General features: G+C 39.4%; 1 protein-coding gene across 2 annotated transcripts in view; it reads right to left on the bottom strand.

The window, feature by feature from the left end:
- vps13a (vacuolar protein sorting 13 homolog A) overlaps window positions 1–26,558 on the bottom strand; it is a 419,442-nt gene that overhangs the window by 196,606 nt on the left and 196,278 nt on the right. For both annotated transcript variants that reach the window (XM_072585252.1, XM_072585262.1), the window contains exons 34-37: window positions 19,263–19,410; window positions 18,430–18,559; window positions 13,810–13,934; window positions 8,722–8,894 (exon numbers count right to left, since the gene is read on the bottom strand). In XM_072585252.1, the coding sequence (XP_072441353.1) occupies window positions 8,722–8,894; window positions 13,810–13,934; window positions 18,430–18,559; window positions 19,263–19,410 (576 nt within the window). The remainder of the gene's footprint in view (window positions 1–8,721; window positions 8,895–13,809; window positions 13,935–18,429; window positions 18,560–19,262; window positions 19,411–26,558) is intronic.

Below are 26,558 nucleotides of genomic sequence, written 5' to 3'. Positions count from 1 at the left end.
TTCCTGTACAAGGCTAGGGACTTGGGTTCAATTGCAGTCTTGGGCAACTATCTTTGTGGAGTTCACACATTCTCATCATGTCTGCATGGGTTTACTTCGATGCACTGCTTTCCTTCCATGTCCAAAGGTGAGCATTTTAGGCGGATTTGAAATGCTAAGTATTGCCCCACAGTGTGCATGTTAAGTGGGTTAGCCATAGTAAAAAAAATTGAACAGAGACAAGATCTAAATAGCATAAGTTACCTCTGACCTCCATAATGCTGAAGTACTTGGAAAGGTTAATCATGGCTCACATCAACTCCAGCCTACCAAAGTGCCTTGATCCTTTGCAATTCGCCTACCAGCACAACAGTTCCATAGCATATGCCATCTCCCTGGCCCTACACTCATCCCTCGAACATCTAGATAACAAGGATACTACATCAGACTCTTAGTTATGACTACAGCTCTGCCTTCAACAGCATAATTCCAAATAAACTCACCTCTAAACTCCAAGCCCTAGGTCCTGGTTCCCTCCTTTGTAACTGGATCTTCAACTTTCTGACCCACGGACTGCAATCAGTAAGAATAGGCAAAACTTCCTCCTCCATAATCCTCAACATTGGTGCCCCGCTAGGCTGCATACTCATCACCTCTGCTCTACCCCTTATACACTCACAACTGTATTGCCAAATTTTCCACTTCAATTCCATTTACAAGTTTGCTGACAGCAGCATCATTGTAGGTGGAATCTCAAACAATGATGGGACAGAATACAGGAAATGGATTGAATGCTTAGTGGCATGGTGTAAAGACAACAATCTCTCCACCAACATCAGCAAAACTAAGGAGCTAGTCACTGACTTCAGGAAGCAGAGTGAATGGCACACCCCTGTTTGCATCAATGGTGCTGAGCTGGAGACAGTCCAGAGCGTCAAGTTCCTGGGAGTGACAATCACCAATTTGTCCCAGTCAACCCACGTTGATGCAATGGTCTAGAAAGCACAACAATGAGGCTATGGAAATTATAGAAAGCTATAGAAAGCATGCTAACTCAATGGCAACTGCTGTTCACAAGACTGTAAGAGAAACTACAGAGAGTCATGAATATAGCCCGGTTCATCATGCAAGCCAGCCTACTGTCCAGTGACTTCATCTGTACTTCCCGCTGCCTTAGAAAAGAAACAGGCATCATCAAAGATCTGTCCCAACCCGATTATACTCTCTTCCATCCAGCAGAAGGTATAAAAGTTTGAATACGTATATGAATAGGTTCAACAACAGTTTCTTTGTCACTATTATCAGACTTTTGAACAGGCCTCAAATGTTAATTCTGATCTTTCGCTCTCTCTGCAAAATCTCTGTGGCTGTAATGCTGTGTTCTGCATTCTGTTCTGCTACCCTGCTGGACTTTGTATAGTATGATCCGCCTGTCTAGCATGCAAAACAACACTTTTCACTCAATCTTGGTGCATGTGACAACAATAAATCAATGTGAGGCAGTCACATATAGGATCAGGGCTTACACGTGCCTGAAGAAAAAAAAGTGAGCGAGACACGCGAATGCGAGAGAGAGCGCAGAGCGGATCTGTAAGAAAATTCAGAGATGCACAATGAATAGAAGCTGAGAGCTATGTTTGCAGTTGCAGCCAAGTTTGAAAACAAAAACAGTAATTGCAAAAGTGCTGAAGCTGATTGATCAAGTATCTAGCGTGTATAAAGATCCGGATTTATAGTAGTTAATTATGGAATAATTTGATACTCTTCATTCTAGTCTCTAGTTTAATGTCAATAATCTGAATACAAACTTCATGCATGGAAGAACATGTAGATGCATGAGATGTCCAGTCTGCCAGATAGGAATTCTGGGTCACTTCATAAGGCCTAGATGATCCAGCAAGCATTGTAGTCAACTGAAAAAAAAATCTTCAGCATTTGCAACTCAAGCAGCAACCGGAATCACTGTAGTGCATCTGCAAAGCTGAGAATTACTAGATCGCACATTTTACAAAATGGTTATATCACAGATCAAGAGCATGCAGTCACAGAGAATGGTAGACAGGTAGTGCAGGAGTGCCCCAAGTCCCTCTATCACTAACCAGTTCTCCAGTTTGGTTATGTGTGAGGACAATGATTCTTCAAAGAAATGTAGCAAGTGCGAATCTTGTGACATCAAGCTTGCAAAAATAAGGATTGCTCCCAGTGCACAGAGACCAGGAGCTCAAGTGAAAGAACAGGTGGCTTGGAAAATTGTACTGGAGGGAGGGCCTGAGATTTCTGGGGCACTGAAATTGGTTGTGGGTAGGTAAGACCTCCACAAGGATGGATTATATCTTAGTTGGACAATGACTAATTTATTCATGGGGAGATTTGCTGGTGTTGTTGGAGAGACTTTAAACTAGCATGTCAAGGAGATGGGAACCCGAGAAAGAATTCAAACAATGAAAACATTCCGCAAGTTGGTCTCCTGTCTCTCCAATGTAGAGGAGACCACATTGAGAGCAAAGGACACAATAGATGAGGTGTTTTGAGGTGCAGGAAAATCTTTGCCTATGTGGAAGGATCCTCTGGGCCTTGGATGGAAGTGTGTGTGCGTGTGGGGGGGGGGGGAGAAAGAGAGAAGAGTGTGGGCGTAGGTTTTCCACCTCTTGCAGCAGCAAGGGTAGGTGCTGGGAGTGGAGAGTGGGTTGATGGGGGTGTGTCTCAGACTAAAAGGCAAACAGTTTCGGACTGATATAAGGGGAGGAGCCTCTTTGTTTAGAGGATGATGAATCATTGGAATTTTTCGTCATTTTGGTATGAGGGCATGACTAGCTCGGCTAAATTTATTGCCAATCCAGAATTACCCAGAGTGCAGTTAAGAATCAACCAAATTGCTTTGGGTTTAGATTCACATGTAATCCAGATGAGATAAGGATGGTAGTTTCATTCCCTAAAGGACATTAGTGAACCAGATGGGTTTTAATGACAATGGAGTCAAAGTCATTAATAGACTCTTAATTCGGAAATTTTTTTTATTGAATTCAAATTCTACCATCTGGGGTGCTAGGATTTGAACCTGGGCCCCCAGAACATTCTGGATCACTGGATTAATAGTCTAGTGATAAAACCACCAGGCCATCACCTTCCCCATACTCTGTGGAAGCTCCACAATTAAATAAGTTAAAGACACAGATTGACAGATTTGTTTTTACTAATAATATCTAGGATTATTAAGATAGCACAGCAACTTGGCTTGGAATCTACAGCATTTTCTGAATGCCAGAGAAGGCTTGAGGGGCTAAATGGCTTAATTATGTTCTTGTGTTCAAGACAGCCAAGTGGCAGTGGATTTTAATATTGAGGAACAGTAAGGACATGAACAGACACCTGAAATGAGGGTACACATTTTAAATTCAAGACATTAGGAGATTGATCACTTGTATAGTTCAGCAAGAACGGAAATGATAGGTGTGCGGAACTTGATGCCTGTTAGGATAGCCATCTAGGAATAAGTTGAACTAGAAGTGATTGCTGAGCCTCTTGCTGAGATAGTTGTATCATCCATAGTCACAGGTGAGGTGCTGGAAGACTGGAGGTTGGCTAACATGGTGCTACTATTTAAGAAAGGTGGTAAGGAAAGCCAGGGAACTATAGACCAGTGAGCCTGACATCGGTGTTGGGCAAGTTGTTGGATGGAATCCTGAGGGACAGGATGAACATGTATTTGGAAAGGCAAGGATGGATTAGGAATAGTCAGCATGGCTTTGTGCAAGGGAAATCATGTCTTACTAACTTGATTGAGTGTTTTCAAGAAGTAACTAAGAGGAACGATACGAGCAGGGCAGTGGACATGATCTATATTGACTTCAGTAAGGCGTTCAACAAGGTTCCTCATGGAAGACTGGTTAGGAAGGTTAGATCACATGGAGTACAGGACAACTAGCCATTTGGATACAGAACTGGCTCGAAGGTAGAAGACAGAGGGTAGTGGTGGAGGGTTGCTTTTCAGACTGGAGGCTTGCAACCAGTGGTCTGCCACAAGGATCAGCGCTGGATCCATTGCTTTTCATCATTCATTTAAGTGACTTGGATGTGAACATAGGAGGTATAGTTAGTAAGTTTGCAGATGACATCAAAATTGGAGATGTAGTGGACGGCAAAGAAGCAAATCAGAGCAGGACTTATACACTTAATGGTAAAGTTTTGGGGAGTGTTACTGAAGAAAGAGACCTTGGGGTGCAGGTTCATTGCTCCTTGAAAGTAGAGTCTCAGGTAGACAGCAGAGTAAAGGAGGCTTTTGGTATGCTTTCCTTTATTGGTCAGAGTATTGAGTACAGGAGTTGGGAGGTCATGGTGCGGCTGTACAGGACATTGGTTAGGCCACTTTTGGAATATTGTGTGCAATCCTGGTCTCCTTCCTATTGGAAGGATATTGTGAAACTTGAAAGGGTTCAGAAAAGAGTTACAAGGAAGTTGCCAGGATTCGAGGATTTGAACTCTACAGAGAGACTGAATAGCCTGGGGCTGTTTTCCCTGGAGTGTTGCAGGCTGAGGGGTGACCTTATAGAGATTGATAAAATCATGATGGGCATGAAAAGGATAATTAGACAAGGTCTTTTCCCTGGGGTGGGGGAGTCCAGAACTAGAGGAATAGGTTTAGGGTGAGAAGGGAAAGCTATAAAGGGGCCCTAAGGGGCAACTTTTTCACACAGAGAGTGATGCGTGTATGGAATGAGCTGCCAGAGGAAATGATGGAGGCTGGTACAATTACAGCATTTAAAAGGCATCTGGATGGTTATATAGGGATATAGGCCAAGTGCTGGTAAATGGGACCACATTAGGTTAGGATATCTGGTCAGCATGGACGAGTTGGACTGAAGGATCTGTTTCCATGCTGTACATCTCTATGACTCTAAAACAAGGCTAGTTATGGGAACCACAAAAACTGTAAATGACATTGGAAAACAATAGAAATAAGCTCTGGAATCAACCAAAGTCAAATTAGAGGTATGTTAAAATGGCAGAATTAAAAGTCCTCTACTTGAACACATGCAGCATTCACATCAAGACAGTGAATAGATGGTGCATATGGTTTAACAGATATGTGGCATAAACTTGACCAACAGTGGGCAGTGAATATTCAAGGATTAACACTATTTAGGAAGGATGGGCATAAAGGAGAAGGAAGTGGTAGTGCTAATAAGTTACAAGATGAGTATATGAGAGAAGATCTCCATTTGGAAGAATAAGATGTAGAATCTGTTGGGTGGAGCTATGAAACAGTAAACGGCAGCAATCATTGGTAGAAATAGTTTACAAGCTTTGAAAAGATGGTGATTGTATAGGACACAGTATAAATCAGGAAATTGGAGTTCCATGTGGCAAGGGAAATAAAATAATCATGAGTGACTTCAATCTACATCTAAACTGGGTAAATTTAATGAGTCGAGAAGTGTGACACTGGAAAAGCACAAGACGTCAGGCAGAATCCGAGCAGCAGGAGAGTCGACGTTTCGGACATAAGCCCTTCATCATGAAATATGTGATGAAGGGTTTATGCCCAAAACATCAACTCTCTTGCTGCTCGGAGGTTTCCAACGCCACACTTTTCGACTCTGATCTCCAGTATCTACAGTCTTCACTTTCTCCTAAATCTAATAAGCATCAATGCTTTGGAAGAAGAATTAACAATAGATTTCTAGAATTGTATGTTGAAGAACTAACCAGGACTCTAGCTAATTTAGATCCCGTATTATGCAGTGAAAAATGACTAATTATTAATCTGGTTCCTAAAGAGCCAGTAATGAGTAGCAAGTATTGTATAATGGAATTTTCCATTAAACTTGCAAAACTTAGTTCAACCTGAAACTATAATTTTGAATTGGAAATTGGGCAATTTTGAAGCTATATGCAGGAAGCTAGCTGGGGGCAATTGGAAAAATAAATTGAAATATTTGATGGTAGATAAGCAATGGCACTGTAATTCAAGGATTAATGCTCAAATTTCCAAAATGCCCCATAGAAAACCAAGGCCAACATGGAAGTTAAAGATTGTATTAGAACAAAAAAGGAGATTTATAAATTTGCCTAAAACTGTAAGCCAGAGCAAAGAAGTATTTTACAACTCAGCAATAGAAGACCGACAATTGATAAAGAAAGCAATAAGAGAATGTAGGTCAATTACAGGAGAGTTTAGTAAGAATAATAATAAGAAATGGAGGAGAAACTATTGTGTGCCCACCTTCCAGAAGAAGCAAGAAGTTGCCCTGAAATAATAAACATTCAAAAGTCTGGTGAGGTGTGGAACTGAAATAAATTATTAGTAATAAAGTAGCAATGGCAAAATTAACAGCACTCCAAGTTGACAATTCCTCAGAATCCGAGTATTTTAAAGATACTGCTACAGATAGTGAATAACGTGAATTCTACAGGTCATTCTGCTACAATGCCCATTTGGTTCAGATAAATTCACTGTAACACGATTGGTGAATAGGGGACACTGCCTTTAAAATGTGAACTTTTAAAGCATGTATTGATTATAATGCTAAAACTGGCCCCATTAGTTTAAATGGTGCTGCTATTGTGCAATTTTCTTACAACACAGAATTGCATGAGAACTGAACAACTGCATTATTGCAGAACTGACTGTATTAATTCTGCAAAGTTACCTGAGACCGGAAAAGGTTTCGCAACCGTCGACAGTTTATAAAAGGAAAAATGGAGAAAACAAGGGACTAAAGACTTGTTAGCCCGACATTTGTAATAGAGACAATACTAGATCCATTATAAAGGATGTGATTATTGGATATTTAGAAAATTATTGTCTAACTGGACAGAGTCATCATGGATTTATGACAGGAAGTCATTGGGTCAAACCAGAAATTTTTTTTAAGCATGTCACTAACATAGCCAACAAGGGAGAAACCATTTGATATAACACATTTAGCTTTTTGGAAGACTTTTGAGGAAGTCCCACACAGAAGGTTAGAAAACAAAATTAAAGTGCAAGGGATTGGGGTAATATACTGGACGGATTCAGGATTGATCAACACGCAGAAAGCAGGGGGTTAGAATAAACTGGTTGCTTATCAGGCTAACAGGCTGTGGCCAGCAGGGTATTGCAAAGAGCAGTACCTCAGCTCCACCTGTTCACAATTTACATCAATTATTTTTTACGTAGGGACGAATTGTAATGTTTTCATAAGCTTGCAAATAATAAAAAAACTTGGTAGGAAGAAGAGCTGAAGGAGATGTAAAGATGCTTCAGGATTTAGGTAAGCTGAGCAAGTAGGCAAGAACATAGCAGATGGAATATAATAAGGATAAATGTGAGGTTGTCTGCTCTAATATAAGAAATAGAGGTGTAAATATTTCTTGAATGGAGAGAGTTTGGAAAGTCCTAATGTCTAAAAGGGACATGATGTCCTTTTCATAAACAATTGAAAGCTAACACAGGTGGAGCAAGCAATTTAGAAGACAAATGGCATGTTAACCTTTAATGCAAGATGATTTGAGTACAGGAGCAAAGAAGTTTTACTTTAATCGTATGGAACACTGGTTTGACTGTACTAGGAGCAGTGTGTGTGGTTTGGGTCCCTTTGACTAAGGAAGAGTAACTTGCCATAAAGGATCTGATTCCTGGAATGGTGGAACAATGTGGACAGACTAAAAAAACTAGTTTAAATTCTCTGGAGTTTAGATGACAGTCGATCTCAAAGAAATTTCTGAAATTCTTAAAGAGATAGACAGAACAGATGCAGAAAGTATGATTCTACTAGCTGAGAGTTCTAGAACCAGAGACACAGTATGAGAATAAAAGCCAAACCATTTAGGGTTGAGATGAAGAGGAATTTGTTCATTAAAATGTGGCAAACCTTTGGAATTCTCTACCTCACAGGGCTACTGAAATTCAGTCATTTGATTAATTTCATGACATAAACTGATACATTTCAAGTTACTAATGACATTAAGGAATATGGAGATAGTGTGACATTGGAGGTACATGAACAGGCATGATCCAGAACAGTAGAGCAAGTCAAGGGGGTGAATAACCTCTTTCTGTCACTACTTTTAAAAGAAATATCATATAATTTACATTTTAAAAATGTCATTAAAAGGGGAAAAAGGTATTTACTCACCTTGTTACTTTGAGGACAATGGGATTGTAGGCAATAAGTAAGGTAAATATAATCTAGTATCTTGTCAATAATTCTAAGTCAGAGAAAGTGGAGCTTAAATTATACACTGCTCTGATCAGACATTTTAATTGATGTAGCAGAAACTAAATAAGTGTTGTTGCTTACAGGCAAAAAATGGAAACAGACAAGTTTTGCTACTTTTCTCTAATGGCTTCTTTGCTTATCTTAAACTATCTAGCAGAAATTTACCAATTTTTCTTGTATTTTGGGCAAATAAATTAAAGTATACACAACGAATTACAGAAGACAATGAACAATATCTGATGTCCTGTAAAATTAGATTGGCAGCCGATTTGGGATGTAGAATTAGCAGGGTATCACTTGAAATACTTGTTACATGGTTTAATATGTAAAATGTGGTACAAAAGTCAATTGGAATTGATCCACAAATGGATGAACCTTGTACCCAGTCTATTAAAAAAAGCCAGATAACTTTGCAAAAGTTATGTGGAAATAGGTGGGCCCGGAATGCAGGGTAACAATTTATATTGCTGTGAAAGAAAAATTACCAAAGAGCTGGACCATATTTGAGCTTGTACTGTCTACATTGAAAAAGAAATACCTTGATGTGGCTTTCTGTATCGCCTTTCGTTTATCATCCAGCATACAGTTAAAAAGTTTCACAGCAGCATTCATGGATCCATCAGACAGCATCTTGATTGAACTGGAAAGTGTATGCAATTTGAACTCTGCTAGTTGGTCCTCTTCAGATCTCTGTTCTTTAACAATGTTCAACTGGTTTAATTGGAAAGCAAGGAATATTTGTTTTAGTGAATGATAAACAATCATTCTCAATGAGATTTTTTTTAAATGATCAAATATCAGAATCTAAAATTTAGTAGGATCTAACTCTAATAAAACTAATTATTTTTGCTTATAGTCACACATTAAGTATTGAATTCTTAAGCTGCATAACCAACATTTTGTTTTGTTTAAAGACTAAAAAAAAATGTGTTCGCTGAAATATTACGTTCTCTAATACTGGAGTACTCGAGTCTTCTAAGTCAGTAACATCTGAAATACGATCATGCCCGTTTTCAGTTAGTTTCATCCATTCCAGTGCATTGCAATGGATTTCAAAATCCTATAAGAAAATTGTTACAGCATAAAAGCTTGCAAAGGGCAAAGTTAATACTAGCCACTACCCAGCAGATGCAACAAAAGTACAGATGCAAGGATATTGAACAAACTTAGATATGGGTGTGATACCTTCCACTCCAAGGATACTAGGGAAATCGAGGGCTTTTGTAAATGAAGGCAGGCTTCAGAAAAAGTCTAGCTGGGTGCTAAAACAGGTAGCTTTTTATGTGTGAACCAAATAAAAACAAATCTCAGATCAGCACAGAAAGTTACAGCAAGATTAAATATTACACACCAAAGCCAGGAGTGAGCACTATAACCCAAGTGACCTCCATTATTTAGAAGTGTTTCAACAGATTAGTCATGGTTCACTTCAACTCCAGTCTACCAGATTTTCTTGATCCTTTGAAATTCACCTACTGGCACAACAGGTCCACAGCATATGCCATCTCTCAGGTCCTACATTCATCTGTCAAACATCTGGATAATAAAGATACCTACATCAGGCTCCCACTTATTGACCACAGCAGTGTAATTCCAACTAAACCCGTCTCTAAACTCCAAGACCTAGGTCTTGGCTTCCCCCCTAATGAGATCATCTTCCTGACCCATAGACCTCAAATCAGTAAGAATAGGCAACATTACCCTCTCCACCATGAACCTCAACACCAGTGGACCCTTACTGTACTCCTTATCCACCAAGTTCCATTGTGTCGCCAAGTTCCATTCCAACTCCATTTACAAGTTTGCTGATGACGCCACCGTTGGAGATTGGATCTCAAACAATGACAAGAGTCATAACAGGAAAGAGATTGCTCAGTGGACTGGTGCAAAAAGAACAATCTTTCCATCAATGTCAGCAAAAGGAAGAAGCTGGCTACTGACTTCGGAAGCAGAGTGGACGGCACTGCCCTGTCTGGATCAATGATGCTGAGGTGGAGATGGTCCAGTTCCTAGGAGTAATGATCACCAACTATCTGCCCTGGTCCACTCACATAGACATAATTGTCAAGGAAGTACAACAATGCTTCTACTTCCCCAGGAGGGGAAGGAAATTCAGCATGTCCACAAGGAATCTTACCAATTTTTATAGATGCACCATACAAACCATTCGATCTGGGTGCAAAAAGGAAAAATATGGCAACTGCTCTTCCCAACATCACAAGAAACTACAGAAAGTTGCGAACACAGCCCAGTTCATCACCCAAACAGCCTTTAATTGATTGACTCCATCTATACTTCCCACTACCTCTCAGCAGACAAACACGATCAAAGATCCCTCCTTCACTGGTTATACTCTCTTCCATCCTCCTCCAGAGGGCAGAAGGTATAAAAAGGTAGAATACACGTATGAACAGATTCAAGAACTATTTCTTCCCCCAGTTGTATCAGACTTTTGAATGGATCTCAAATATTAATTCTGATCTCCCTATCTGCACATCCTCTGTGGCTGTAACACTATATTCTGCACTCTGTTCTGCTATCTCATACATCTTGTATGGTACAATTTGCCTGTCCATCATGCAAAACAAAACTTTTCACAGTATCATGGTACATGGGGCAACAAGAAATCAAATTGAAATGTCTGGGGGCCATATCAGATGCAAAGGTTTCTGAGGACAGTCCTCTGTTGGGGTAGGGGAATAGGGGATGACACAGCGATGCTCTGTGAGGTAGACAGAACATCAGGAGAATGAGTTTGTCCTCAGTATTTGGACCTGTAGAAGCAGTAGTATGGTAGAGTTCCCTTGTGCAAAGATAGATCATAATTGACAATTGCAGCAGTATCTGATGGCAACAAAATCAACCATGCCTCAGGCTCTCAAGCTCATGAGCTCCTTGACAGAGTGATCAGTCTAACGTACAACCACATATCAACACCTGGAATAATGCAAAAGCAGAGAGAACTCTTGCTCAAGGTAAATGCCTGCATTTGGAGTTAGAAAGTAGTTCCCAGCTGTGCACTATGTCTTTGCATGGAGAGCTTCCCTCATATAACAGTGGAGAATAGGAGAATCTTGCAAATGGCCCAACTGGCACTGGAGAAGATAGAAGCCAAGCTCCAGAAATATAGTCCAGGTCAGCAGGCAGCCAGAGCAAGGATTAATGACTGTTAACTTAAAGGCTAGGTTTCTGAGGGGATCATTTAACCCTTGGCTTTCTGGGGCTACTTTGTTCCTTTATCAGGGAACACATCAGAATAAGGAGAATTTAATGACAGTTTCCCCTATGGATACAGATAGTTGAGTTCCAGGAAGGACACTATGGGTATCTACACACAAGATTCTACTATTGTCCTCACAGCCATGTCGCAAAATTGAACAGGCTATCTCAATCTTCTTTAAGGAACAAAGGTACACGATGTAGACAAGACCAAGAACATAGCAGCTCGCATCAGGTGGATTATTGATTGTCCTACACATCACTGTAACCCTTACAGGTACAGAAAGAATCTTTCATTAGCATTTGCAAATTTAAATAAAATGCCTCTATTGTTGAGCAAAAAGACACTGTCAAACTTTTCTGCCTGCAGTGATGTAAGGGTTCCAAATTTCAAACGGGAACAATATTTTAAAAATATTTTTGAATCTGTTCAAAGAGTAGGTGGAACTTGAATGCTACCCTCTTGGGTCAGAGGCAGAGCTGGCACCACTGCACCACAATAACCTTCAACAACATTTTATAAAGTTTGAGAAAAGGGTTCTGATAGAGTCAAATTGCCAAAAAATAACAGTAAGAAAAGCTTTTATTTAACTGAAAAAAATTGCAATGGCTGGAGATGTTCTCTCTCCTGCAGAGAAGTGCCCTGTAAAGGATAAAGCTTCTTGTAGGCATACATTAGTTATTCTGCACACATGACTGATAATCTTAAATTGGTCATCAGTATGATTCTTAGCACACTTAAGATTGTTCACCAAGGGTCGTAGATTTGACATTTTGACCAGACTTTTGCAAGAACAGACTGGGTCCAGTACTGTCAGTACTCTTCCTATTGCAAACACTCAGAGGAAAGTGCTGTTTGATGCGATTTGCTAATCCTTGAGACATATCAGCTGTGACAATGCGCTGACACGAAAATTAAATGCCTCATTTGTGTTGTAGGCACAGTTTTTGCATCTTGATGGCATCCTTTACTTAGGGGAAAATATCATTCATATTTCTACTGCATAATAAAAGTACAAAATGGTTAGCTTCATCTGGTGCCCAAATACCTGAGGTAGTTCACCTTTCCTGGGTAACAAAGTCATAGATTCATTGAGATGTGCAGCATGGAAACAGACCCTTTGGTCCAACATGTCCATGCTGACAAGATATCATAAATTAATTTAGTCCCATTTGCTAGCATTTAGCCCATATCCCTCGAAAACCTTCCTATTCATGTACCATCCAGGTGCTTTTTAAATGCTGTAATTGTACCAGCCTCCACCACTTTCACTGGCAGCTCATTCCATAAACGCATCACCTTCTGCATGAAAAAGGTATGTCTTATGTCCCTTTTGAATCCTACCCCATCAGCCCCGCCCCCAACCTGGGGAAAAGGTCTTGGTTATCCACGCTATCAATGCTCCTTGTGATTTTCTAAACCTCTGTAAGATTTAGGTTAACTGGGCAGTTTTCAGGTCGAAGAATGGAAGCCCTTAACCAAATTTTGAGTGTGCACACTATAATGGGTAGGGCAGCCATTGATCCTGCAAGTCAGCTCTGATGTACCCAGTTTCAGCATTAGACTAAGGTGATGAGCAACTGGCTCAGATCTGGATGACAAGATTGCCAATAAGGCCAATCTTATAGCACGTGCAGCTGTAAGAATCCCAAAGTATATATTAACAACTCTTATTCGAGAAGTTAACGCTAGCTCTAACATCAAACAAGTAAATGAGGCCAAACATCCAAGGAGCCCTAGGTTTGGATACCCTTCCTTTCACCATTAATGGGAATGTGCATACTCTGTATCCACACCTTTTTCTTTTCAGATCACTCATTAATTACTGTTAATCATTAAACTTTTAATTCCAACCCATAGGTGCAGATCTACATCCAAATTTAACTTCAATAACATATGTTTATGCTTGATTGTACATTCCAAAACTATTCCATCAAACATGACTCACTGTGGCAGCTAAGCTCAGTTGACTATACTTTTACCTCTGACTCAAAAGGTTCTGCAGGTTCAAATTCCACTCCAGGACTTCAACACAAAAAATCAAGCTCAAAATTCCAGTGCAATACTGAGGGAGTGCTGCCATGTTATAGATAACATACTTAACTTGAAACAGGAGGAAACATCACGTGTACGGAAATTATCTCTTGGCATTATTTTGAAGAACAAAAACAAACTTATCCCTGGTATGTTGGACAATAGTCATCTCTCAAACACCACTAAAAACAAACTAGCTGATCCTCATCACATTGCTGCTTGTGATAACCTAGGGTGCGCAAACTCAGTTTCAAACACTGGCTTACTATAAACAGTGATTTTGAAGAAGCAAAAAAATAGAAATTGAAAAATGGCATTTTGTTAAAGAAAAACAACATTTTTTCAGCAGATAATTTAAGAAAACTGTTGTACCGGGTTCAAGGACTGACTGTACAGTATCAATGAAAGTTCATCTAATTTAAAATCCAACTTCAGCGTTGTTTTAACTCTGAAAGGTTTGTGTGTTTCTACAACAGCTGCCGTTACCACAGTCCTTCCTAAAGAAGAAAAAGAAATATTTTTAGTATTGAAATGAGCTTAGTATTCATGCAAAGATCTTTCTCCACAGATTTTATTTCATCATTTTCTTGCAGCAGTTTAAAAATTTCAGTCAACAAATGGTATCAATGAGAAAGTAAAATGACCACAAAGCAACCAATTTGGTCTAAAAATTCACTCATTGCATAATATCCTCCATGAAGAAACCCTGTTATCATTACTATTGCTGTGAAGAAGGGGAAGTGGTGATGTGGTGGTAATGTCACTGGACTAATAATCCAGAGACCAAGTATAATTCTCTTGAGTACCAGGTTCAAATCCTACTGCAGCTGATGGAATTTAAATTTGTTTAATCAGGAATTGGAACCTAAACGGACATGCTGTGTTAGGGTACAAGATGTGAGAGATTAAAAGACAGCAATTTTCAGCTTTCAGATGAAGTCCTAAAGTGGGAGAGTTTTCTGCAGAGAAGCTTGCATTCTAACAGGATCAGAAAGTGCACTAGTTCTTCTCAGACAATTGAATGTCTGCTAGCAAGCTTTCTGCTTGAATTGCAACACCAAGCTTGTTTGGAGTCTCCAACCATTCAGGAAGCCAGAAGCAGTCACTACTGGGGCTGCTGCCAGGACACTAGTGCTCAGACCCCTGGATGATGAATCACTAATGAAGAAAGTAGATTTTGTGTATAGGGAGTTTTGGGTCTCAGGGAAAGGAAGGCAGTGTTTTTTTAGATTAGATTAGATTACTTACAGTGTGGAAACAGGCCCTTCGGCCCAATAAGGTCCACACCGACCCGCCGAAGCGCAACCCACCCAGACCCATTCCCCTCCATTTACCCCTTTACCTAACACTACGGGCAATTTAGCATGGCCAATTCACCTGACCTGCACATCTTTGGACTGTGGGAGAAAACCGGAGCACCAGGAGAAACCCATGCGGACACGGGGAGAATGTGCAAACTCCACACAGTAAGTCGCCTGAGTCGGGAATTGAACCCGGGTCTCTGGCACTGTGAGGCAGCAGTGCTAACCACTGTGCCACCATGCTGCCCACTAGAAGTGGTGTAGAAGTGAAGAATGGTGTGGCTAACAGAGGGCAGCCCCCTGCACAAGGTATAGTCTCTATGCCTTACATAAACTAATACAAATTAAGAGAAATCCGAACACCCCATCCCAAACTGACAGCTTGTCCACCCTGGTTTATCAGTCATGTGGATCAACACTTTGTATCACTCCTGGAGCAGAAGTAATTGTACACCAAGAGGAATGAGACCCTTAACTAGTTGTTAATAGACTACTAAAGGACTTAATCGGTGGCTAAGCCCAACTTGGGCCTTCTTGCTGAGAACATAACTGCTCTGATGCAGGAAAGGGGTTCAGCATTACCCTGACTCCAACTTGCCCAATTATCTGCCCTCCTATCATTGTTCCCTTCCATTTATTGGAAGGGGAAGATTGCACCTTACATGGCAAAAATTCACTATTATTCCTGATGAGGATTTCACTGTCCACTTTTCTCAATCACTCACAGGATACGAGTAACACAGGAAAATGAATGGTGTTCCTACAGTTTGTTAGGTAGAGACATCCCTTGGCTTGTCTCTGCAATGATTACAGAATGGAGACAAATATTTAAGTTCATTTAGTATGTTACTTGGAGGGAATTCTAGTGATGCTTGTATTCCCACAATCATACTGCTAGTGTATCTCCTGGTACTTGATGTTATGAGACTTCATTCTAAGCTTGGTATTTCTGTTACACATACAGCATGCACTGTAGTCACAATGCAATGGTGATGATGTCAGCTTGTACGAGGGTGCATAACTATAAATTGAGGAGTGATAGATTTAAGACAGATGTCAGAGGCAAGTTCTTTACTCAGAGAGTGGCAAGGGTGTGGAATGCCCTACCTGCCAATGTAGTTAACTCAGCCACATTAGGGACATTTAAACAATCCTTGGATAAGCACATGGATGATAATGGGATAGTGTAGGGGGACGAGCTGAGAATAATTCAGAGGTCGGCGCAACATCGAGGGCTGAAGGGCCTGTTCTGCGCTTTATTGTTCTATGTTCTACAACTTAGACTTCCCAAGTCTAATGATGCATAAGATAGACCATGAACATGCTTATGTCTGTTGTCATAATTAGTTTTTCTACAATAGGTCACAAGTCCATTGTCAGAAGCAAGGATCTACATTCCATATCAAGCATTGTTGCCAGAAGATTCGCCTGCCATTGGCATACCAAGAGAATTTTGCTGTTTGCTATTTCACCTGTTTGGCCACATTATGATTCAACATCCATGGATATTAAGCTCTGGAGTGCTACCCAACTTGGAGCTCTTGATTCACAAGAAGGAATATGACCCATCATTGTGCATTATCGACCAATGTGCCACAAGATTACTGTACTGGTGGTGAACTATGTAGTGGAGTGTACTATCAACTACCTTCATTGAGATGGTATTGAGTTTCTACATACACATAAGCAAATGAGGAATATTCGAATCACACATCACAAAGCAGTTCACTATTTAGCCTTCTCTTATATTTATATTCTTGATATAATTGGTCCACATGTTTCTAGTCAGTAGTGAACTCAATGTATCAGAGCAATGCTGATGATTTTGTTGATCGTCACAAGATTAATCATTTTGCAATGAATCATCATTACATCACACTTAAGTGGCACAATTCTACCTGTCACTCATTAATCCATGCCAGGATGTTGCACGAGTGCTGCAGTGCTTTGGCAATGCTTTATTACACAATAACAGAAAAAGCTGGAGTAAAATTACATAATATTGTATTCTTTCAAGGATCAGTAGCCATACACTCCAAGATTCCCTTCAACATTGCTCAGTATTCTACTGCTAATGGTCAGCCATCTTCGCGGTCAACCATCTTGCCCTAAGCCAACTACAACCCTAAAGCTGGAATTAATTCACATTTGAGAATCTCATCCCACCATCACTGGTCCTTAACCAACAACAGACAGGGCAACCATAAGCAGAAAGCCTGAAAAACAAACATGACTCAAGGTTGCCTGTTTGCTTTCAGGGGTTGCAGGTCCCTGTTTCAGAGGCCTGATCAAGGGCACGCAACCTGCAGTGAACTACGATATCCTTTCTTCCCTATTCCTACAGCATTAGTGAACCCCTCCCCATGGGTCCTGACCACTTGCACTCGCATGTGGCCTGGGTGTTTGATATCTACCATTCCCATGGTGATGTTGCTGCCTATGATGCTCTCAGCCTTAAAGACCTGAAGGTCTTGAGGACTTGGAGAAGGGCAAGTGAGCAAGTAGAGGTGGAGGCATTTACACCCAAGTTACTGATCCCAGAAAATGCTTACAATTGGCCACTTAATGGTGAGTCTTCCCAAAGGTATGTAGAATGTTCTCTATGGCTTTCCAGCTGATGGGCAAGACTCCCATTGTCTAATTAAAATTCTGCCTCAAGAATCCAACATGCAGTATGAGGTTGAAATACGTACAGCCAAATGAGGCCTCTCTTCTTTGACAGGCATTACTGAAACAGAGGGGTTATTAATTTTCAAATACGTGAAAATTCAGAACTTTCAAAAATATCAATCCCTTGCTACACTTCAATTTTAAACTGGTTTTCCAAATTATGCATCGCTTAGCTCATTGAGCCAAATCTTATTTAAGTGGTGCATTAGACACTTTTTCCCGTGTCCTTCAGCTTCAATAATAATTTTCTCTACAAACTGGTAGCTGCAAAAGCTAACAGTGCAGAGGCCAATAGGATTTGTGATCTTCAGGAACAATGTGGCCAACAGTGCATAATTTCAACAGCCGGGAAGTAAAAATTTGGAAAGAAGTAAGTGAAGGCAAGGATGAGTTCAGGTGAGTGAATTAATGTTAAGAAAGACAAAAAGTGAATAAAAGATAGAAAGCACTGAAAATACTCAGCACAACTATGAAAATTAGAGATGTTTTCAGGAGATAAAAAAAAAGTAAAAACAAAAGGGTTACATACAGGATGAAAGCAGAAGAGTTTAAATGGCTAAGTGTTGATGATTTAAGGCAAAAGAAGGAAGTGGTGACTGGCTAAAACTCTCAAGAGGTGTGAATGACAGAATCATGAACAGCTGTCATTTGTAAACCAAACTCAAAAGGGGAAGATAAATAAAACAAAATAGAGGGACAGTGGCAGAAGTGGTGACCAAAAATTGTTGAACTCAATGTAGAATCCAGAAAGCTGAATCAAAAGATTGTGCTGCTCCTCAAGCTTCCATTAAGCTTAACTGGGACATCATAGAACGCCATGGACAATTAGGTAGGAACTGGAGGGAGGTGGAAAACTGACATTGTTTAAAAGCTGGATAATCATATCTTTTCAAAGTCATTGAGAAAATATCAACTGCTTTTGCTGCAAGTCGAATAAGGAACACATGAGATGAGGAATAATTTTATTCAATATGAGATATAAAATTAATAATTTCAATATCGATGCAAAAAGAATGCAAACCTGCAGAACTTGGAGAAGGACTTGAACTATTCCTCTGAGCTTGTACAGGTACAACGTCAACAGAATTATCACCCAAATTTTCATTCAGAGATTTCAATATGATGATCAGATCATCTTGGCTGAGCGTAGCCTATCAAAACATCAAATCAATACAAATGAAGAATAATACTTTTAAAAAGCATTAATCAACATCATGTCTATGAACAGCCGAGAGGCACAATTTATGTATATGCCTGCTTTGACAGCAAAAATATATCTAAATCAAGTAGATAAAACTTGAAGAAGAATAGGCAAGAATGGCAAATGTTTCCTTATTCATGTTACAAATTTAGGATTAAATTGGTACACTGACACCCAAGGACTTCCAGTTTTTAAAAAAATATATTCAACCACTACTTTAGTCAAGGTATACGTTGTGAGTTTAATATAAATATCCGTGTCATATGATCACAAGCCAATTTTAAATAAATTTTAAATGAAATTCCTCATAAAATCCCCACACATCAGTTGCTTTCCAAACACTTGTTTATATCTTTAAGAAAGTCATTCAAATGTAGCAACAGTTACATTTTGCATTACATAACAAAAAATGTTCTATTGGAAGTTGTACAGAAAAACAGTCTAGTAAATCTTACTTAGAATCAGAAAAGCATTCAAAATGCTCATGTAAAGGAATGGGTGCAGGAACTAAGAAGAAAACGAAATAATTGTATTGAGTACTTAAGGGGTTGAGAGTTTGGTAACAGTTTGAAACCTAATTTGGGTAATTTATATCTGCTTTCTATTATTAGGAAATCTAATTCAAAACACAAATTTTGAAAAGATGCACTTACATGCAGAGGTTTTAGGGTTCCAAGAATTTTAATATCAGGAACCTCATGGTACCAAGCAGCAGACAAATTGCGTTCAACAACAACTTCCAGATTAACAGGTTGAAGCAAAGAGATTTCAGACCGAAAAGCTTCATTCTCAAATATTGTTCTGGTGAAATTAAAAAATATTTGATTTCAAAAGTCAATTATGTTATGCAATCATTTTTTGTAAAGAGAGTAGGTGAAACATAAGATGTGGGTAACAAAAATCTTGGCTCATTAACTAGACATTAGAATACATTATTAGCCTTTCATACAATAGCATAAAAATTCCATAAATCTACTTTGTATTTAATAGATGTAAGTGAAAGTGACTTGGCCTTCTAAAAACTAAAAGATAACTTAATGTGATTCCATCCTGTTTAATCATAGCTGAAGAATCACTTGAAATTACTTGACATTTTGCTCCCACATTATCACCTTTAATGTTCCAAAGAATCTGCCCACTTCTATTTCCCATGCATATGCTATCCCTTGGTAGCATCACCCAAAGAAACAGCATTAGTTTTCTCATTTTGCTGCAAAATCCAAACTTCACTCATTCACACTTCACTTGACTAATTCACTGTTGCTAAATTATCAGACTACTCAAAATCTAGTACTTAACAGGCAGAATATTGGTAAGACTGAAGCCACTGAATATTGCTCCCCACTCCAAACTCTGCTCGAGCAAGATCTTACTCATTCGGCTTAATATTTTATTATTTGGCTTAATATCATGCACTGTTTTATAACCTTGGATGCTTTCATTTTGTTGAAGGACCTATATGTTGTTGATTTACTCTAATATTTCAAGGTTAGTTTACTTGTAATTCATAACTAAGGTAATGCTACACAAGACGAAAAAGCAATATTGTTAAATAATTTGACTTCGTGAACTGCTGAATGTTCCATCAATTTGAAAACTTCCTCAATGCCTAAATGAATGAATGACTCTTATTGTTTATAATAAAGATTCCCACCAAGAAAAGCTATTCTGTATAATTTGTTCAGCTTCAACATGCAACAAGTTAGAAATAGTAAGCATAATATTTAAATTAGAGCCAAGTTATTCGAGTGCAAATAGGAAGTTTTTTTCCATATGCAGGTGGCAGAAATTTTGTATTTTTCCCAAAGACAGTGAAAGTTGAACCTTTCAGCTATAATTCTCAATTCTTCTATTCATATCAATGACATCATGGGGCAAATCTCAAAACTCCTAACTTTAAACTGATTTGAAGACTAAGTTTGAAGGTTTTTTTGTTAGCGGAAACTGTTTTTGACAGTTGCAAACTAGATCATAAGAACTAAAAGAATTTTAAGAATATGATATGAAAAGAGAATTGAAGTAGTTACATGCAGAAATGGAAGTTGCAAGTTTTTAAAGTTAAAAATTTAGAGGACGAATAAGGAATACAGACAATAAAGATCTAATTGTTACTTTTTAAAAAAAAATGATTTCTTGAAGAAAATAAAGTCAGAGAATCAGAGGTTTTGCAGCACATAAAGCAGCCCTTTGTCCCACTGTGTCCATGATGTAGAGGTGTCGCTGTTGGACTGGGGTGGACAAAGTTAAAAATCACACAACACCAGGTTATAGTCCATCAGGTTTTGAAAGTAAAAGTCCTTTAGAAGGGTCACTGGACAGGAAATATTAACTGTTTTCTCTCCATGGATGCTGCCAGTCCTGAGTTTCTCCAGCAAGTGTTTTTTTTTAAATAGATCTACATTGCCCCTTCCTCCCCCACTCACCCATTGTACTCTATGCTACTTTCTCCCCACCCCCACCCTCCTCTAGCTTAACTCTCCACGCTTCAGGCTCACTGCCTTTATTCCTGATGAAGGGCTTTTGCCCGAAACGTCGATTTCGAAGCTACTTGGATGCTGCCTGAACTGCTGTGCTCTTTCAGCACCACTAATCCAGAATCTGGTTTCCAGCATCTGCAGTCATTGTTTTTACCTCCTTTGGGGCAGGCCTGCTCAAATACAAGCAAATCATATAAATAACAGGTGACTGACCTGCCTTCCTAAAAGGCAGTGTCATGATATCAGGGAGGATATCCTGCTCACCAGGATTTCCTGGAAAATCAAGCCAGCAGCAGTGCTCCAGCAATGACATCCATCAAAGACCAGGACTGCAGGATAATGCAGACCTTAGGCAAATGATGTCAGATAGGATTTAATAGGATGTGGACTGCAGGAGAAGGGAAAAAAAGATCACAACGAGGTCTAAAGTGTGGCTTTCAGCAGATCTTCCAAGACTGGTTCCCTCAGTCAGGTACTAGAGAAACGGAACAAATACAAATTGCTGGCGAAACTCTTAAGTCTGGCAGCATCTATGGAGAGAAAGCAGAGCTCACATTTTGCATCTACTATCCCTTCTTCAGACCTCACTTCAGAGGAAAGATCACTGAACTCAAAACTTTCTCTCCACAGACTCTGCCAGACCTGCTGAAATTCTCCAGCAATTTCTGTTTTTGTTTCAGATTTCCAGCAACCGCAGTTCTATATTTTATTTTACTGGAGGTAAGGCTGTAGGGAACTCCGTGACATTAATTAGGCTCAATATTTGCAATTATGTAAACAAAAACTTAGAACGACAAGGTGAATCTATCAGATACTACCAATTTGATCAGATCTTGATAGCAAATTGTCTGATATTCATTGAATATTATTCAAAGTGTTATGGACAGAACGAATCCCATCAAAACATAGTAAGAAGACAGCCCTAAACCCCAACTTTTTCTTATTTTTAAAAGGGAAATGTAAGGTGTTATATTCCAGGTGCAATTTGATTGGTTAAACTACCAGGCTTGAGGCAAAACACACTTTGTTCTGAGACTATAGTTAAAATACAGACAAAAGAATAAACTTAAAAATAAAATTAGCTTAACTGTAACTCTACTGGAATACTTAACAAGATAACATATATGTTAACTACCACTGATTAGCTGTTCCAAGATAGTAACATCCCAGAATCACCCTTGGCAGACCCAAATTCAGTAAAATAGACAGTCTCACATGCAACATTTCTCCAGTCCAGGAAGAACAAACATAAAGAGAAAATTCTGTGAGAAAGATAGAGCTCAAGCATTTTGCTGAAGCATGGAGAGATGTATAGCAGCTTCAAAACCTCAACAGTTACTGAAATCTAAAATAAGATCCTGGCTCTTTGGAAGCCTGACCCTACCCCTCATTGACGTTTGGGCAGGAGCCAAGCTGCCTGACCTGTTGCGCATTTCCAGCACCACTCTAATCTTGCCTCTAATCTTCAGCATCTGCAGTCCTCACTTTTGCCTACCCCTTCATGCTGCTTCAATTGTTGCAACTTTAAAAAGATAACAAAGGCCTCACAAGCTGTTTATTTTATTGGCTTAGAAGAGACAGCTCTGTGCCTCTGTCTCAACCCCTCTATTTTAAAACAAAACCTGGACAAAATACTCCTCCTAAAGCCATGTATCATCACAAAAGTATGATGCAAAACTAGAGAAGTGAAGAGAGTTTAGAAAGGAGCAAGGGATCTTAGACAAAAAGCAATGGTATATCTAAGAATAGGGACAAGATAAGAGGGAAATAGTAATATGAGAATATGGCAGAGAGAAAACCTCAGAAATAATCAACAATTGAGACTATTGAGACTATTGAGCAACAACACACAATTAAAGGTTCATAGCAAAGTAAATAAATTAATTGCACACATTGAAGCAAAAAAAAAGATAAAGAAACTGTAAGCCATGATGGAGACATTCAGGATGACTAGATTTGGGTCTTGAATATTAAGGGGTATATGACATTCAAGAAAATTGGGAAGCTAGGTAAAGGTAAAAAGGATAGTAATGCTAATTAAGGATGGCATTTGTGTAATAATTAGGCACATCCTTGGCTTCTGTATATAGGATCAGTTTCGGTAGAGAAGAAGGAGAAATAAGTCACAGTGGGAGGGGTTTATGGGCCCCTAACAATAATCAAATTGTGGAACAAAATATACAAGAAGAAATATTGGGTGCTTTGATACAGATACTGTAATAAACATGGATGACTTTTTATATGAATTGGAAAAAAATCAGCATTTGTAACTTGGATAAAGAGTTCACAGAATAATTTCAAGATAGCTTCTTAGAACAGGTTATGATGATTTGGTATTGTGACAGATTAATCGATGACTTCAAAGTTAACCAATCCTAGGTAGCAGTGACCACATGATTAAAATTTTACTTTCGGACTGAAAAAGGGAGAAGATTGGATTTCACAATAGTTTTTTGATGGTAATCTGGAATTCACAATACAACTGATCAGCCATGTTCTTACTGAATGACTGAGCAAGCTCCTTTATTATATGTTCATGTGATGTCAGTTTGCTTGTCATGCTCCCAGTGCATTGAGAGGCCCACCCATACTGGGATAATAACAGCACCACTCGGATATGGCCCCAGGCACCTTTCTGTCATGAGTTTAAATCAGCCCAGAGGTACAATACAGCAGAGTCCCCATGTGCCACTACCATGCCTAATTAAGTGCCCTCCCTGCCTTCAAACTGATCACTGGTGAAGGCTTAAAATAGCATACTAGATCAATGTTTACGTAAAGATTTATAGCTCGGGTGTCAGGTGCTGTAGTTCTAGGTAAGTTTGCCAAGCTGGGAAGTTGATTTGCAAGGTTTATGACATGCAAGGAAATAGGAATCCTGTACCAAATGCTTAAGCACTACCTATGAACAACTGCAATTTTTACATGGATGTCGAAGGAATCAAATATTACCACCCTGTGTCAGAACAACAACTCACATCAACAACCCACAAGCCAGAGAAACAGTCACGACAAAACGGTTTTGGGATGATCCAGGTTATGGTTACAGATGCACATAACAAATTACACAGGTACAGACAAGAAACTGTGCAGCAAAAATCGTTAATTTCAAAAACAATCAATCAGAAATGGACCGTGACAATCAAACAGGCCATCACCATAGGACAGAACAGAACCACATACAGAAAGAGAACGGCACTACAATACAAAATGAGTAAGCTAGCCAACAGCAGAGAAGACAACACACAGACACCTGGGCAAGAAACCTCTCCAACAGAAACCTTACAGACACACAAAAAGCAGAACTAGCCAAGGGACTCAAGTATAACCACAGGGATGCAAAAACAACAGACTTCTTAGCTGCACTACAATGTACACCCAGAAGTAACTGACTAAACAAAGAGACACTGCAAACAGTAAGACAAACCATTATACCCTCATTCGCAAAAAGACAAATGAACAACCTCAACACCAAAGAGACAAAGCCCTAAAAACACTCAAAAAATTACAAAAACCATAACCATAGTACTACCGGATAAAGGCAGAATGACAGTCATTCTGAACAAGACCACACATATTCAGAAAGCAGAGAAACCACTTGCAGATACCGACACCTACCTACAGAGGGAGTTTGACCCCACGCTACAGCTAACTAATACGCTAATGAACACACTACAGAACCTACAAAAAAAAGACTAATAACCAGGATTGACCTACAAAGGATGAAACCAGAAAGCAACAACACCCCAAGATTTTACAAAACTACCCAAGGTACACAAACCAGACATACCATCTAGATCCATTGCGGCACTTCCAGGACTCCATCACATAAACTGAAACATCTTATCAGCAGATCCAAACACTCCATACAATCATCACAGGAATTTCTATACATCAAAAACATAAACATAGCAATGGTCTCATTTGATGTAATGGCACTCTTCGCTTCAACTGACAAAACTCTAGCAAGAGAGTCAACAGCCAACCTCCTGAACAAGCAGAACAGAGAACATAACAGAGAATCTCTCAACAAGGCCTGCATACGCAAACTACTAGACCTGTGCTTGATGACAGACTTCACATTCAACAAGCAAATATATGAACAAATCAATGGGACGTCTATGGGCTCAGCCATCTCCGAGCTCATAACAGAAGCAGTGTTGCAAAGATTGGAACAAAAAGCCCTCACACAAATACAACCCAAAATCTGGTTCAGATACATGGACGACACTTTTGTAGTTATTAAGAGAACAATGATCGAGAACATACATTGGATTATCAACACCATGCTCACAGGGATCAAATTTACGAGAGGAGGAGGAGACCAATAACTAACTCCCATTCCTGGATGTAATTGTAGAAAGAAGACAGAACAGTGAATCCAGTACAAGAGTGTACAGAAAAGCCACACACATGGACCAGATCCTGAACTACACAATCAACCACCCGAATACACAAGAGAAGCTGCATTAGGACCCTGTTCAAAAGGGCTACAATACACTGCAGTAGTCCTGACCTACGAAGGGAAGAACACCACCTCTACAGAGTCTTCATCAAGAACAGATTCCCCACAACTTCATCCGCCAGCAATAGATGCCTAGCAAATATGACAAGGACATGCCACGACCCAATACACTAGCCACACTGCCTTGTATAAAAAATATGTTCGGAACAGCCAGACTTTCCCGACCACTCAGATTCATGTCAGCCCATAAACCACCAACCATGCTTTGACAACTCACCAGAACAGAAGACCCTATATCCATCATGTGCAAAACTATCATAACTTAGAAGATTCCATGAAAAAACTGCACAAAACACTATATAGGATAAACAGGCAGGCAAGCAATCCACATCCACGAACACCAACTAGCCAGTAAATGCCACGACCAGCTGTCCTGAGGAGCCATGCACACAGATGACCAATGATCACAAATTCAACTGGGACAACACAACGACCATAGGATAAGGTAACAGAGAACAGCCAAAGAATTCCTAGAAGTATGGAACTCATCCACGGACTCCATCAACAAGCACACAGATCGAAACCCAACATACCGGTCACTACAACAAACAACCGGAACCGGAAGCAGCAGGAACGGAACCAAATAATTTCCAAAAGAGACAGTACTGCAGCATTTCACAGGCGGCTCAAAAACACTGAGGATGTCACCTTGACAGGAGATGAAATGTCTGCAAATCAACTTCCCAGCCTCATTGAACATACCCACAACTACAATGTAGTAGACATTTATTTCTGAATCATATTCTAATATTACAAATTTAATCGTTACTCACAATATTTAAGCAACTTTATTACTACTTTATTATCATGACCCCGTAGAAGTACTCTTGGCTATGAATCAAGTTTTCAAATTAACATCAAGCAAGCATTCACAAACATAGAATAGATTCCAGTAGAAGTTCATCAAAATTATTTTTCAGGCTAAAATGAAACTTTACATAAATGTT

This window comes from Chiloscyllium punctatum, chromosome 2, assembly GCF_047496795.1.
Source record: "Chiloscyllium punctatum isolate Juve2018m chromosome 2, sChiPun1.3, whole genome shotgun sequence".
In the NCBI taxonomy this organism is placed as follows: Eukaryota; Metazoa; Chordata; class Chondrichthyes; order Orectolobiformes; family Hemiscylliidae; genus Chiloscyllium; species Chiloscyllium punctatum.
This window is presented reverse-complemented; position numbering and strand designations above follow the sequence as displayed.